The 12,168-nt window shown below is 54.0% G+C and overlaps 1 protein-coding gene across 6 annotated transcripts in view; it reads left to right on the top strand.

Annotated features, from left to right (window-relative positions):
• The window catches only part of SCART1 (scavenger receptor family member expressed on T cells 1), a 33,230-nt gene extending 21,062 nt beyond the window's left edge, over window positions 1–12,168 (top strand). For 4 of the 6 annotated variants that reach the window (XM_081823250.1, XM_081823251.1, XM_081823249.1 and 1 more), the window contains exons 8-13: window positions 1,080–1,394; window positions 1,527–1,595; window positions 1,670–1,984; window positions 2,244–2,291; window positions 2,811–2,945; window positions 3,429–3,733. In XM_081823250.1, coding sequence (XP_081679376.1) covers window positions 1,080–1,394; window positions 1,527–1,595; window positions 1,670–1,984; window positions 2,244–2,291; window positions 2,811–2,945; window positions 3,429–3,715 — 1,169 coding nt within the window. In that variant the 3' untranslated portion in view covers window positions 3,716–3,733. Of the gene's footprint in view, window positions 1–1,079; window positions 1,395–1,526; window positions 1,596–1,669; window positions 1,985–2,243; window positions 2,292–2,810; window positions 2,946–3,428; window positions 3,734–4,098; window positions 4,287–11,482 lie in introns of those variants that run through there. The other 2 variants (XM_081823247.1, XM_081823246.1) reach the window with 2 other exon arrangements.

Below are 12,168 nucleotides of genomic sequence, written 5' to 3'. Positions count from 1 at the left end.
CCCAGTCACCCCATCCCTCCCTCCCCACCCCCCACTCCAACAACACTCAGTTTGTTTCCTGCGATTAAGAATTCCTCATATCAATGAGATCATATGATACATGTCTTTCTCTGTTTGTAAAGTCCCCTACTATTATTGTATTATTATTGATGTGTTTCTTTAATTTTGTTATTTACTGGTTTATATAATTGGCTGCTCCAATGTTAGGGGCATAGATATTTACAATTGTTAGATCTTCTTGTTGGATAGACCCTTTAAGTAGGATATAGTGTCCTTCCTCATGTCTTATTAGTCTTTGGTTTTAAAATCTAATTTGTCTGATATAAGGATTGTTACCCCAGCTTTCTTTTAATGTTCATTAGCATGATACATGTTTTCCACCCTTCGCTTTCAACCTGGAGGTGTCTTTAGGTCTAAAATGAGTCTCTTGCAGACAGCGTATCATGGGTCTTGCTTTTTTATCCAATCTAATACCCTGTGTCTTTTGATTGGGGCATTTAGCTCATTTACATTCAGAGTAACTATTGAAAGAAATGAATTTAGGGCCATTGTACTACCTATAAAGTCCCTGTTTCTGTATATTGTCTCTGTTCTTTTCTGGTCTTTGTTACTTTTAGGCTCTCTCTTTGCTTAAAGGATCCCCTTTAATATTTCTTGCAGGGCTGGTTTAGTGATCACAAATTCTTTTAGTTTCTGTTTGTCCTGGAGGATTTTTTTTTATCTTTCCTTGTATTCTGAATGAAGCCTTGATGGATAAAGTATTCTTGGCTGCATATTTTTCTCATTTAGCACCCGGATTATTCTGTATTTTGAATGATTTCCAAAGACGGATTTCTGGACAGTTAGCTGACACCTGCTGAGACATTACAGCTGGGGATGAAATCTGGTCACCTGAGGTTAACTGCTACCTACATCCTTGGGGTGGAGATTGTCATGGGGATGCGTGATTGATTTAAGGTTCATGCCAGGGGCTCCCTGGGTTAGATGTCCCAAGCAGCACTGATGCTGGTGCTGGGACTCTCTCATTTTGGCCTTCTCCTTTGGAGATTTCCCCTGGCCTGACTGCTCTTGTCTTCTAGGGTCAGTGGCTCTGAGGCTGCGAGGTGGCATCCACCACTGTGCTGGGTGGCTGGATGTGTTCTACAATGGGACGTGGGGCGCCGTGTGCAGTAATGGCCTGAAGGACATCTCCTTGTCCATCATCTGCAAGCAGCTCGGCTGTGGGGAGCAAGGCTGGCTAGAGAACAGGCCCGTCCACACTGGCTCGGGCATCTCCTGGGTGGACAACATCGAGTGCCGCAGGCTGAGAAACTCCACGCTGTGGCAGTGCCCCTCGGCACCATGGTACCCACATTCCTGCACCCCTGGAGAGGAGGTCTGGATCACCTGTGCAGGTGGGATGCTGGTGGTTTCTGACAAGCCACCCATCCATGATTCAGGGCCGGGGGGTCATGTGGGTTCTACAAACTGCATTTTGAAGCTTTTCAGGGCATTTACAGTGGGATGGTTCCTACTTAATCCAATAGGATTGTCAGAGAAAATGGCACAGGATTCCGGGGAGACCCTCAACTGCTCATCCACCCACAGCTGCCCAGGTACCCTTCTGTCCATCTCCCTGTCCACTCTTCATCTTGGTCCTGCCCTGCAGTGACCCAGCCCCCTTTTCCAGAAGAGGGTATGCTGCGTGTGCATGGGGGCAAGGACAACTGCTCTGGCCGCGTGGAGCTCTGGCATGCTGGCTTCTGGGGCACCATCTGTGATGATTCCTGGGACTTGGCAGACGCAGAGGTTGTGTGCCGCCAGCTGGGCTGTGGCCCGGCTGTGGGTGCCCTTGTGGGGGCCGCCTTCGGGCCAGGCTCGGGGCCTGTGTGGCTGGATGAGGTGGGGTGCCGTGGCAGCGAGGCATCCCTGTGGAGCTGTCCTGCAGAGCCATGGGGACTCGGAGACTGTGGGCACAAGGAGGATGCGGGCGTGCACTGCTCCCGTGAGTGGGCAGGGGGTAGCGGGACAGGCGGGGTGGGAGGGTTTGTTGGGGGCTGGGGAGGGGTTACCAGAAGGGTTCCTCCGAGTATCCCCACAGAACCTGGCTTCCTCTGGCTGCCTCTGTGGCTGTCCCATGACATGTTGGCTCAGGCTGAGTGGGGCTGGGACACTTCCCTGAGGGTCTGAGTAAGGGTCTAGCTGCCCAGGGCTGTGGCTGCCTCCCCTACTTTGCCCTCAGATCCTTCCTATTTCTCTCGCAGGTGACAGGGGAACCACGGCCTTGCCACCAGCGCTGGCATGGACATCGGGTAGTGTGCTCTCCCTCAGGGCTCAGCTCATGCTCTCGTCTGGCCCCAACTCAGAGGGGCCCTACAATGGGTTCTGCACAGAGGGGTGCCCTGGAGTCTCCTGTGGGTGCCAAGGCTCCAGTCAGCCCCTCCTTAGGCTGGTCGGGCCAAGGTCAGGAGGACCAGGACCACTCCCTCCTCCAAGGAAAACGGCTATGCATCCTCCTCTGTGGAGAGCCATTGGGAGGGACAGCAGACCCAGGCCCTGCCCAGCAACTTCTCTGGGGTCTTTCTTTTACCAACTGGGGGGTTTGACCTGGGAACACTGTGGCCTCCCTTCTGGCCCCCTCCCTCCTGTGCCCCCTCCCTCCTGACTTTGCCCTATGACCTCGGGGCTGTCTCTGGGGGAGGAGCACAAGGTCATCTCTCCTCTGGGTGCCTTCCCCCTCCCTGAGAGGCTCAGGTGGTCCAGACCCAAGGTCACAATACCCCAGGCACACAGGCACACAAGGGAGACCCCGCCTCTCACTGTCCCCACAGGCCCTCCCCTGGCCCCTCCATCTGCCCTCAAGGCCGAGAACCTGCCCATGACGTTTTGCTTTGTCCTCGGCACCCTTCTGGTTATTGTCTCCCTGGTCCTGGGAGCGCAGTGGTACCGTGGCAGAACCCTCAGGGGTAGGTGGGTGTGGTTGGGGAGGTGAACACAAGGCTCGGGATGGGGAGGCTGGGGGCACACACTCTGAGACCCCAGCCCATCACAGGCCCCTTCTATCCTGGTAACTGCTCTGCATGCCTGGTCCCACCTGGACCCCCACTGCATGGCGACTTCTCAGTGACACTCTTGGACCCTGGGGACTCAGGGGATCCTGGGCCTTGCTTTGCTTCTGAAGGGTGGCCTGGGTGTGAGAACAAGTCCCCAGTGGTGTCCTGATTCCTCAGGCCATCTGTATGGTGGGGCTAACCAGCCCTGGGTGCCCGGGGAGGCATGTGCCCTTGTGGGGGATGTTGCTCTTGGTGGGCGACTGCAGCAGAAGGGCCAGGTTGCATGCATGGGAGGCCCCACAGGGCCAGCAGACAGGAGGTCAGTTGGGGGCTGGGGAGGGGTTGCCAGACTGTGGGGAGTGTCTCTTCTAGAGGGCTCTGGTGTGGCTTTTGCAGGTTCCAGGATGTTGGGGAGTCTGCCCTCAGAAGGTGTTTATGAGGACATCGGAGCTGTCCCCATGGGGGAGAAAGATGAGGGGCCCAGAGTGTCCCAGAACCTGGCCCTGGAGGAGGAGTATGATGATGCTGGGGAGCCAGAGCTGGGCCCTGAGGAGGAGGAGGAAGAGGAGGAGGCGCCCCTGAGCCCCACCGGTGTGCACCTCTGTGCCTTGGTGTCTGTCCTGCTGTCCCTTCTGTACTGTGCCTATGCCCGGGGCTCTGCTCTGGCCAGTGCCTACATTTAAAGACCCTGAGAGCCATCAGCCCATGTGTTCATGACCCTCACTCCTGCGTCACAGGCTTGGATGTCAGGAAATTCGGCCGTCCCTTCAAAGTTGCTCCTTAGACAGGAATCTTCTTGTGGGTGGATGTGGAGTTTAGGGAGGGTCCTGGAGTTTTCTTTGGGTTTCTTTTCATGGCTGCCCACAGGGCCCTTCTAGTACCTTGTCCTGGCCGGCTGCAGGGAGCCTGAGCAGACAGGGTGGGAGGGGTTGCAGTGTGACCCTGGCTCACCCACTCTAGTCCTTGTCTGACCTTCTGGCTTCAAGTGACACACCAGGGCCAGAAGTCAGGGGGGCTCTGAGCTATGGCCAAGGGGCCCAGTGCACGTCTCTCTCCTTAAACGCAGGTGGGGCTCCTTGCAGCCTCGGCCCCAAAGCTCAGGCTGAGATGGAAGACACAGCGTACCCTAGGACGTGATGACAGTGAGCTGGCCATGGGCGACATCAGTGAGACCAGAGGAGGGAGAGAGCCCAGGCCCTGGAGAGCTTTCATTGTCCCATTTCAAAAGATGTCATTAAAGTCCCTTTGAACCCACTCATTCATGCATTAATTCATCTCAGAAACATTCCTCAGACCGTCCCCCCTCAGCCCAGGTTCTGTTCTCAGCTACCCCCTCTTCACCCTGGTCCGATGTGGACGCATGTTTTCAACGTTCTGCACCCACAGCTTCTTGCCCACGTGGTTTTCCTGTGCGCATCCGGATGGGGGCCCCTGACGAACCAACTCCTGGGCGCCCCTCTTCACATCCACAGAGGGTGCTGGAACCGGCCCAGGTGCTCCGTTGTGCCAGAGTCCCCAGTACTCACAGAGGGACCCAGCCCTTTGTGACCATACCCACACTGGCCACAGCCTTTCCACCTCCCTTCTGTCCCCACCCTACCCTCACTCTCTGCATCCTGCCACCGCCACTCTGACCACGCCCTGACCACGCCCACCTGGCCACACCTTCCCCACCCCACCCTCACACCCTGCATCCCTGACCACCGCCACTCTGACCACGCCCTGACCACGCCCACCTGACCACACCTTCCCCACCCCATCCTCACACCGTTCCTCACACCCTCCTTCCCTGACCACACCCACCCTGACCACAGCCTGGTCACCCTCACACTGGATATCCCTGGGCCTGGGGGGTGGGGGAAGGTGTGCGGCAGGAGTGCGTCCCCTGGGGTCAGGAGGGAGAGAAGGGAGCTGGCAGGAAGTGGGGTGGGGGTCTGGGCATGGGACAGGGGTCTGGAAGACGCATGGGGAGCAGAGTAAGGGTGTCAGCCAAGCAGCCAGAGCGGTTGGGACTTAGAGGCAGTGTGCGGGACCCCTCTATCTGTGCTGCCCTTCCCCAAAGCATAGTGCTCCGCTCCTGCCCCAGGCAGCCGGACCGTGCCCCCTTCATGGCTGTGTGCTGAGCTTTTTCCCGGTGGCCCCCAGTCCTTTCAGTGCATTTGTAGGGTATTGATTAGGCTTCTTGTGAGGGAAGAGCATGGGGGGACCCTCTTGAGGCAGCTGCAGGTCCCTGAGCCCTGAGCTGGGGGTGCAGCTCAGAGCAGGCGCAGACTGTGGCTCGGGAGGTGCTGGGGCTGCTGCGCAGGGGGTCCTGCTGACCGGGTCCTCCTGCCCTCCCTGGAAATCCTCGTCTCCCTCCAGACTCTCCTCACCTCCTCCATGCTGGTCTGAAAACCTGAGCTGCCCTCTCGAAAACTGGTCATCTGGCAAATCTTTTGGAAAGCAACCATTATTGATCTTATTCTGTTTATAAAACAATACATGTTTATTATTGTAAATTTAAAAACTCATAGAACAAAGAAAGAGAATGGAAAACACTTGTTCTACACTCAGAAATGAATCCCTCAGCATCCTGGTTTATATCCATGAGAACCTTTCTTTGCACTGATGTGTAGATATGAGCATGATTTACGAGGTGCGTGGTCTATGGGTCCTGTGTGCTTCCCGCCTGACCCGTGCGGTCATCGTTTGCAGGTGGGTGGAGCACTCTCCCTACCCAGGTGGCTGTGAGGTGTGGCCCTTCCTCCTTCCAGGTGAATGTGCTGCTCTCCACAGGGCTCTGGGTTCCAAGAGGTCCATGAGAGGAGGGGACCACACCACGTGAGCCCCAAAGAGATGGGCTGTCTCAGCCCTTTGCAGGCAGTGAAGCGTCTGTGTGCGCGTGAAGAGCCGACACCCTAACTCTGTGGAGATGCCTCAGAAAACGGTACTTAGGCATTCATTTGTTAATATTTTAATTCCTTAATGTCATTGACACCATCAAAATAAAGTGTGAGAAAACTTAAGAAAATCAAAATTAAGGATACAAATTGAGATGGAAGGTGAATATTTGATTTCTAATTTTTGAAATTTCTGGACAAAGAGTCCTTGAGTGCATTTTTGCCATGTACAACCTTCCTGTGTTCTTGCTCCAAAGGCAAGAGTCACTGGGGGGCAGACACCGCTGGGGGGCCGGGCAGTCGGGTCAATTTCCCAGAGACCTGTCAAACGCCTACCCTGCCCTTGATGGACTGTTTTCAGTTCAGTGTCCCCCCAGGTCATGCGGAGGCCCAGCTAGTGGGTGCCGAGCACCCCTGTGCCAGCGTCTAGAAGTGAGGTGTGGCCTGACCTAGGGCATCGGCTGCAATGCCCACCTGGACCGGGCCAAGGCCCACGTGGTGTGCCCGGGAGCTGCAGTGTGGCTCAGCCGTGTCCACTCCTGGGGACGCTCACTTTGACTGGGGCTCTGGGCTCGTGTGGACAGAGGTCTTCTGTTGTGCAGGCAATGAGTCTCTGCTGTTTCACTGCCCCTGGGGAACTGGGCACCAGTGTGAGCACTGCCAGGATGCCAGACTTAGGCGGGAAGCAGAAAGTACGTGTTTCTATCATTGTGAAGGGAATTGTTCTCTTAATTTCCTTTAGGGTTTTTCATTGATGGTATGTAGAGATTCAACTAATTTTTATGTATTGATCTTGTACCATCAACTTTCCTGAATTTAATAGTTTTTTGTAGGATTCTGTAGGATTTTCTACATAGAAGATCATGTGTCTGTGAATACAGATATTTTACTTCTTTTCCCATCTGAATGCCTTTTGTTTCTTTTTTCTTGCCTAATTGTTTTGACTAGGAGTGGCGGGAAAGGCGTCCATGACTTTCCCCCCGATAGGAGGGGAGCTTGCAGTCCACCCACCGCTGAGCCTGGTGCGTGCTGTGGGTTTTCATATATGGCCTCTGTCATGTTGAGAAAGGTTCCTTTCCTTTCCAGTTTGCCGAGTGTTTCATCCTGAAGGTCTGCTGGGTTTTGTCAAATGCTTTTTCTGCATCAGTCGAGATGATCAGTGGAGAATCTGGGGCTGGGCTTTTCTTTGTTCAGAGATTTTTATTTACTGATTCATTCTCTTTAATTTTTATAAGTCTGCTCAGATTTTCTGTTTATTTTCGGTCAGTTTTGGTAGTTTATGTGTTTCTGGTAATCTGTCCGTTTCATCTGAATTATGTCATGTGCTGGGTGCATGCTCACTGTCTCTGCTTCTGTTCCTCAAGTTTGGTAGGAATGCCTCCACTTCCGTTTCTGATTTTAGTAACTTGAGTCTTTTCTATTGTTTTCATGGTCAATCTAGTTAAGTGTGAATTTTATTTACCTTTTTAAAGAATAAAATGTTTATCTTCATTATTCTCTCTCTTGATTTGTGCTGTACATTCACTTGCTTTCATTCTATTCGTCATGACTCCCTTCCTTCTACTCGTTTCAGATCTGGTTTCTTCTTCTCTTTCTAGTATCCTAAGGTATAAATTTAGGTTATTGTTTGGAGATTCTTCTTAATGAAGGCATTTTTTTATTTTTTGCTTCAATCCATGTCTTGGTATGTTGTGTTTTCATTTCCATTCAGCTCAAAGATTTTTCTAGCTTTCTGTGTGATGTCTTTGCCCCATTGGCTGTTTATGAGCCTGTTGTGTTTGTAGATTTTCCAGTTTTCCTGGTGCTGTTCATTTCTAGCTTCATTCCACTGTAGTCAGAGATACTTTTTGTGATTTCAATCTCTTAAAATGTATTCAGATTTGATTTGTGGTCCAACATACAGTCTATGTAAAGACTCTTTGTTACGTGTGACCACAGAGGTCTCTTTCATTAGCTGAGTGGTGACTTGAAGTAGATTTGAAATTGATTTTCTTAAATGCTTGCAGCCAAAACCAAACACCTGGCCTTTGTGCACCAGCTCTTTGTTGGCTCACACCTTCAGCACTCTGGCCGGCTGCCACCAGCTCTGCCCTAGTGCCCATTTCCTACCTGTGCAGGACCAAATTCACCCACATCTTGTTTCAGCACATGTCCCTTGGTGTTGTGAGTAAGAGAGGAGTCTTCCTCCAGACCCTCTGCCCCACACCTGGACAAGCTGATGAGAGACCCGGGTCACAAGTCACTGCCTGTGTGTGGAGACCCTCACCTGGCCCCACCGCCTGACAGGGTAACCCTGAGCCACGCTCCTTCCCCGCTGTCTCAGGCTCGCTGGGGGCTGCCCTGCTCCCCCTAGAGACCACAAGGGATGAGTCAGGGACTCTCCTACTGGCTTAGTGTGTGTGGTATCACTGGTTTCCACATCTGCTATGGTCTGAATATTTGGGTCCCCTGAAATTCCTATGTCGAAACCCAAGCGCTCAAGGTGGCGGTCTTTGGAAGGTGACGAGGTCGTGATCCTGGAGCCCTCATGAATATGATCGGTGCCCTTGTAAGAGACTCCAGAAAGCGCCCTACCCAGTCCTCCCTGTGAGGACAGAGGGAGGAGAGCCAGAGGTGGGCTCTCACCAGACACCGGGTCTGCCATGCCTTGGTCTGGGACTTGCAGCCTCCAGTCTGTGGTGTTCAGCTTTAGCAGCCCCAGACAGACTGAGCCAAGTGTTGGGTGGGTGCTCCTGCCTTTGCATGGGGTCAGTCTACCCAGAGAGCGTTCTGACCTGGGCATGTGTTTCAGAAAGTGAGGACAGTTGCCAGGACGCAGCCCTGACAAGGCCTCAGAGGGGATACCACCCTTGCTTGTGCGCTCCGGGCCGTATGGGACCCTGTAAAAGAGAGCAGAGCAGAGCATGGGGTGGTTGGTGTGAGCACGCCGTGAGGCTCCCCAGTCAGGAGGCTGCCTGCCGGCGGCAGCGGCACTGCCCGTGGCCCTCCTGCCACCTCTCGGCTGTCCCCACACCGGCTGCAGTGAGCTCAGCCTGAGAGGGGAGCCTGGTGATGCCATTGGGTGGGTTCCATTGGAGCCCAGAAGGAGCCAGAACAGCCCTTCTTCTGTGAGCTGGTATGATGAGGGAGGGGAGCAGAAGGACCAGCCGCCTAGGGGCCACCCACTTCCAGTCTGCTTTTGTGTTAAAGAAAAAGAGATTCTGAGCAAGTCTTAGCGACAGTTACTGCGCTCTCTGTCCAGGAGGAAAGTCGACCTAATCCAGGTCTGAAGGGGTGGCCGGGTGGCTGCCCCCTTGGTACAGAAGAGAAACTCTTCTCAGGAGCTGCCCAGAGAAACCAGAAGGATTGTAGCAACGAAAACTTTGGTCTGACTAATGGGAGAGAGAGTAGAGCCAGAGAAACATCTCCGTGTTGGGGGAATGGGGGAGGGTAGACCTTGGGCCACACGCTGGGATGCTGCACTCTTGGCAAGCCTGGGAGCAGAAGGGCAGGTGCATGGGGACACGTCTCTCGCTTGCACAAATGGGGCTGAGGGCCTGCCCTAGGCAAGACATAATGATGCAGCAGACAGCATTTGATATGGGCCTAATTTGCATTAGTGCTATCTTATGTACAGAGAGAACTACACCAAACAATTGGCATATAGCCCAAAATCTTACTCCAGGACCCTTCAGTGGAACCCTCGACCCCATGCTGCAGACTCTTACCATCCCACCTCACTGAACATTGGCTCAGGCCCCTTCCACACCCCTTGGGGACTGTGGGCTATGGACCCATTCCCCGTGCCCTCTATTGAATGTACTGTCTGCCCTGATGTGCTTCCCACCGCATCTGAATGGCCACCAGACCCAAAGCCACAGCTCATGCTCAGGATGGCCACCTGTGCAAAATGTAGTTTCCTAGGGTTGCTGTCATAAAGTGCCACACAGTGGGAGGGTTAAAACAACAGAAACTTATTTTGATCCAGGAGTAGAGGCCCAACACTGACATCGATGTGTGGGTCAGCCGTCCCTGTCTGAGCCCATGGGGAGGGCCCTGGTTGCCTTGTCCAGTGTCCTGGCACACTTGGCTTGTAGACACTTTGCTCCAACCCCTGTCTCCATCCTCAAGTGGCTTCTCCCTCTGTGTCCATGTCACTGTGTCTTTCTTAAGGACCCCAGACAGGGGGATTAGGGCCCACCCTACTTTGGCAGGAACTCACCTTAGCTGACCACATCTGAAATGACCCTATCTCGAAAGAAGGCCACATTCAAAAATTCCTGTGTTAAGACTTCCACATATCTTTTCAGGGCACACAGTTCAACCCACAGCTATGGTTAAGGACCATTATAAAGGGTTTGTGAGGAATCCAGGTACACCGGGAACCAGAGGGAGTGTTGGCAACTGAGGGGTCGTTTTATGCAAAGGCCAGAAGACCAGCTGAGCATTTGGACCATGAGGGGCTGTGGCATCTCCCTGATGAATAAGTGGGTAGAGGGCTGTTCTAGGATGGAACAGGGCACTTATGACCCACATGAAGGGCCCCCCAACCCCCACTGGGTAAAGGGTCCAGGACACAGAGCTTCATGCGGGTGGTGAGACTGAGTTGTGAGTCACTCTTGATGCACGACCTTGGTGAGGGAGAATGCGTGGAGCGGAGAAGCCGCACGGGAAGTATGGGGCAGTTAGGACTTCAGGACCCTGAAGCAGTCCCTATTCTTGTCCCATCGAGACAGAATCACCTGAGGGCCCAGCAGGGAAGGCCCAGGTGAGACCAAAGACTGTGTCATGGCTCCCACACACTCTGGAGGGGTGAGGGGCATCTGTGAATCTCCAGCATGAGGCGGGAACAGCAAGGATAGGAATTGAAAATGCGGCCAAAGAGGCAAGTTGCTATGTGGACTTAGAGCATACAGTAGACCGGGGGCAGTTAAGCAGCCGCAGCAGACAGAGTGAGGGGCTGTTATTGGGAGAGGATGAACCCTTCGGGGCAGTGGTAGGTAAGACTTGAAGAATGGGGTCAACTGTGCACTGAGGAAGGGGCTCTGGGAACAGACCACCCCCCTGAGTGCAGTCGTGGGGACAGTAAGACATTATAGATCCAGCTGGTGACCCTTTCAGCTAGAGCTTGCGGTGGGCCCGAGATTGTCACAGCTAAGGACGAGCTGGGTCAAGAAAGGCCTTGGGGCAGTTTGACTGTCAGTTTGTAGGGCTCACCCAAGGGCGATGACACGTTTCCTGGATGCAAGAAGGGCACCTAGCCGGACCCGGGCCGAGATTCTGCAGATGAGGCATTTATTGTGTGCATAGGGCCACACAGGTCAGGCAAACCCAGGATGGCATGGCCAGCACGCACACCTGCTGGTAATCGAGCTGACAGGTGATAGCCCGGCCCAACTTCCACAAGCCTGGTCTCGGAGACAGACAGGGAGTCCAGGCCGGAGGAAGGGCTTGCATATCACCATGAACCTCTGGAAAGTGTAACAAGTCTCCCTGGGTGGGCTTGACCTTTGCGTTCCTCAGAGAGTAGATGCTGGGGTCAGGGTGGGGCTCAGGGCAGTGTATGGCACACGGACACTCTGTTTCTCTCAGGGCTGTAGCTGGAGGCCGGGCTGATGTAGGCACAGAACACAGCCGGGGAGCGCAAGGTGACCAGCAGGAGGCGGGAGGAGTCCTCGGCCGAGCAGATGTGCAGGATGTTGGTGATGGTGCAGCCCTGGGACACTGGGGCGAGCAGGAAGCCTGTGACTCTGTAGAAGGCACCGGCTGAGACAGCCTGATGCTGCTCGCACGCATGGAGGGTCTCAGAGCGGAAGTGTGTGGTGGCGCTGGGGCCGCAGAAGGCCCGTGTGTGCTGATGCACCGAGCACCCACACGCCCGCAGCAGTGCTGAGCACAGCCCGGGCTCATCCAGCAGCTGCCCTGCAGTGTGCAGGAGACGGCCATGACCCTGAGCTGCTGCAGCTGAACACGTGGGCACGACAGGGAAGAAGAGCTGGGCCACACGTCCTGCGAAGGAGCTGGTGCTCTCCAGCAAGAAACTGCTCAAAGAATGATGACAAGAAGTCACAAAGGGGACAGAGCCAGCTGGAAGGGGCTCCTGCTAGTGAAACCTGAACCAATTCAAGAACCCGAATAATTAACGATAGGAAACAACCATGCTAAGATTCTACGAGTCCATATTTTCATTAATTAATTAAATGGAGTGGGAGAAATCAGAGGGGGAGACGAACCATGAGAGACGATGGACTCTGAGAAACATACTGAGGGTTCTAGAG

This window comes from Leptonychotes weddellii, chromosome 6 (assembly GCF_054177405.1).
Source record: "Leptonychotes weddellii isolate Sample4059 chromosome 6, ASM5417740v2, whole genome shotgun sequence".
Lineage (NCBI taxonomy): Eukaryota > Metazoa > Chordata > Mammalia > Carnivora > Phocidae > Leptonychotes > Leptonychotes weddellii.
Note: the sequence above shows the minus strand (reverse complement) of the source record. Positions and strands in the feature narration are given on the sequence as shown.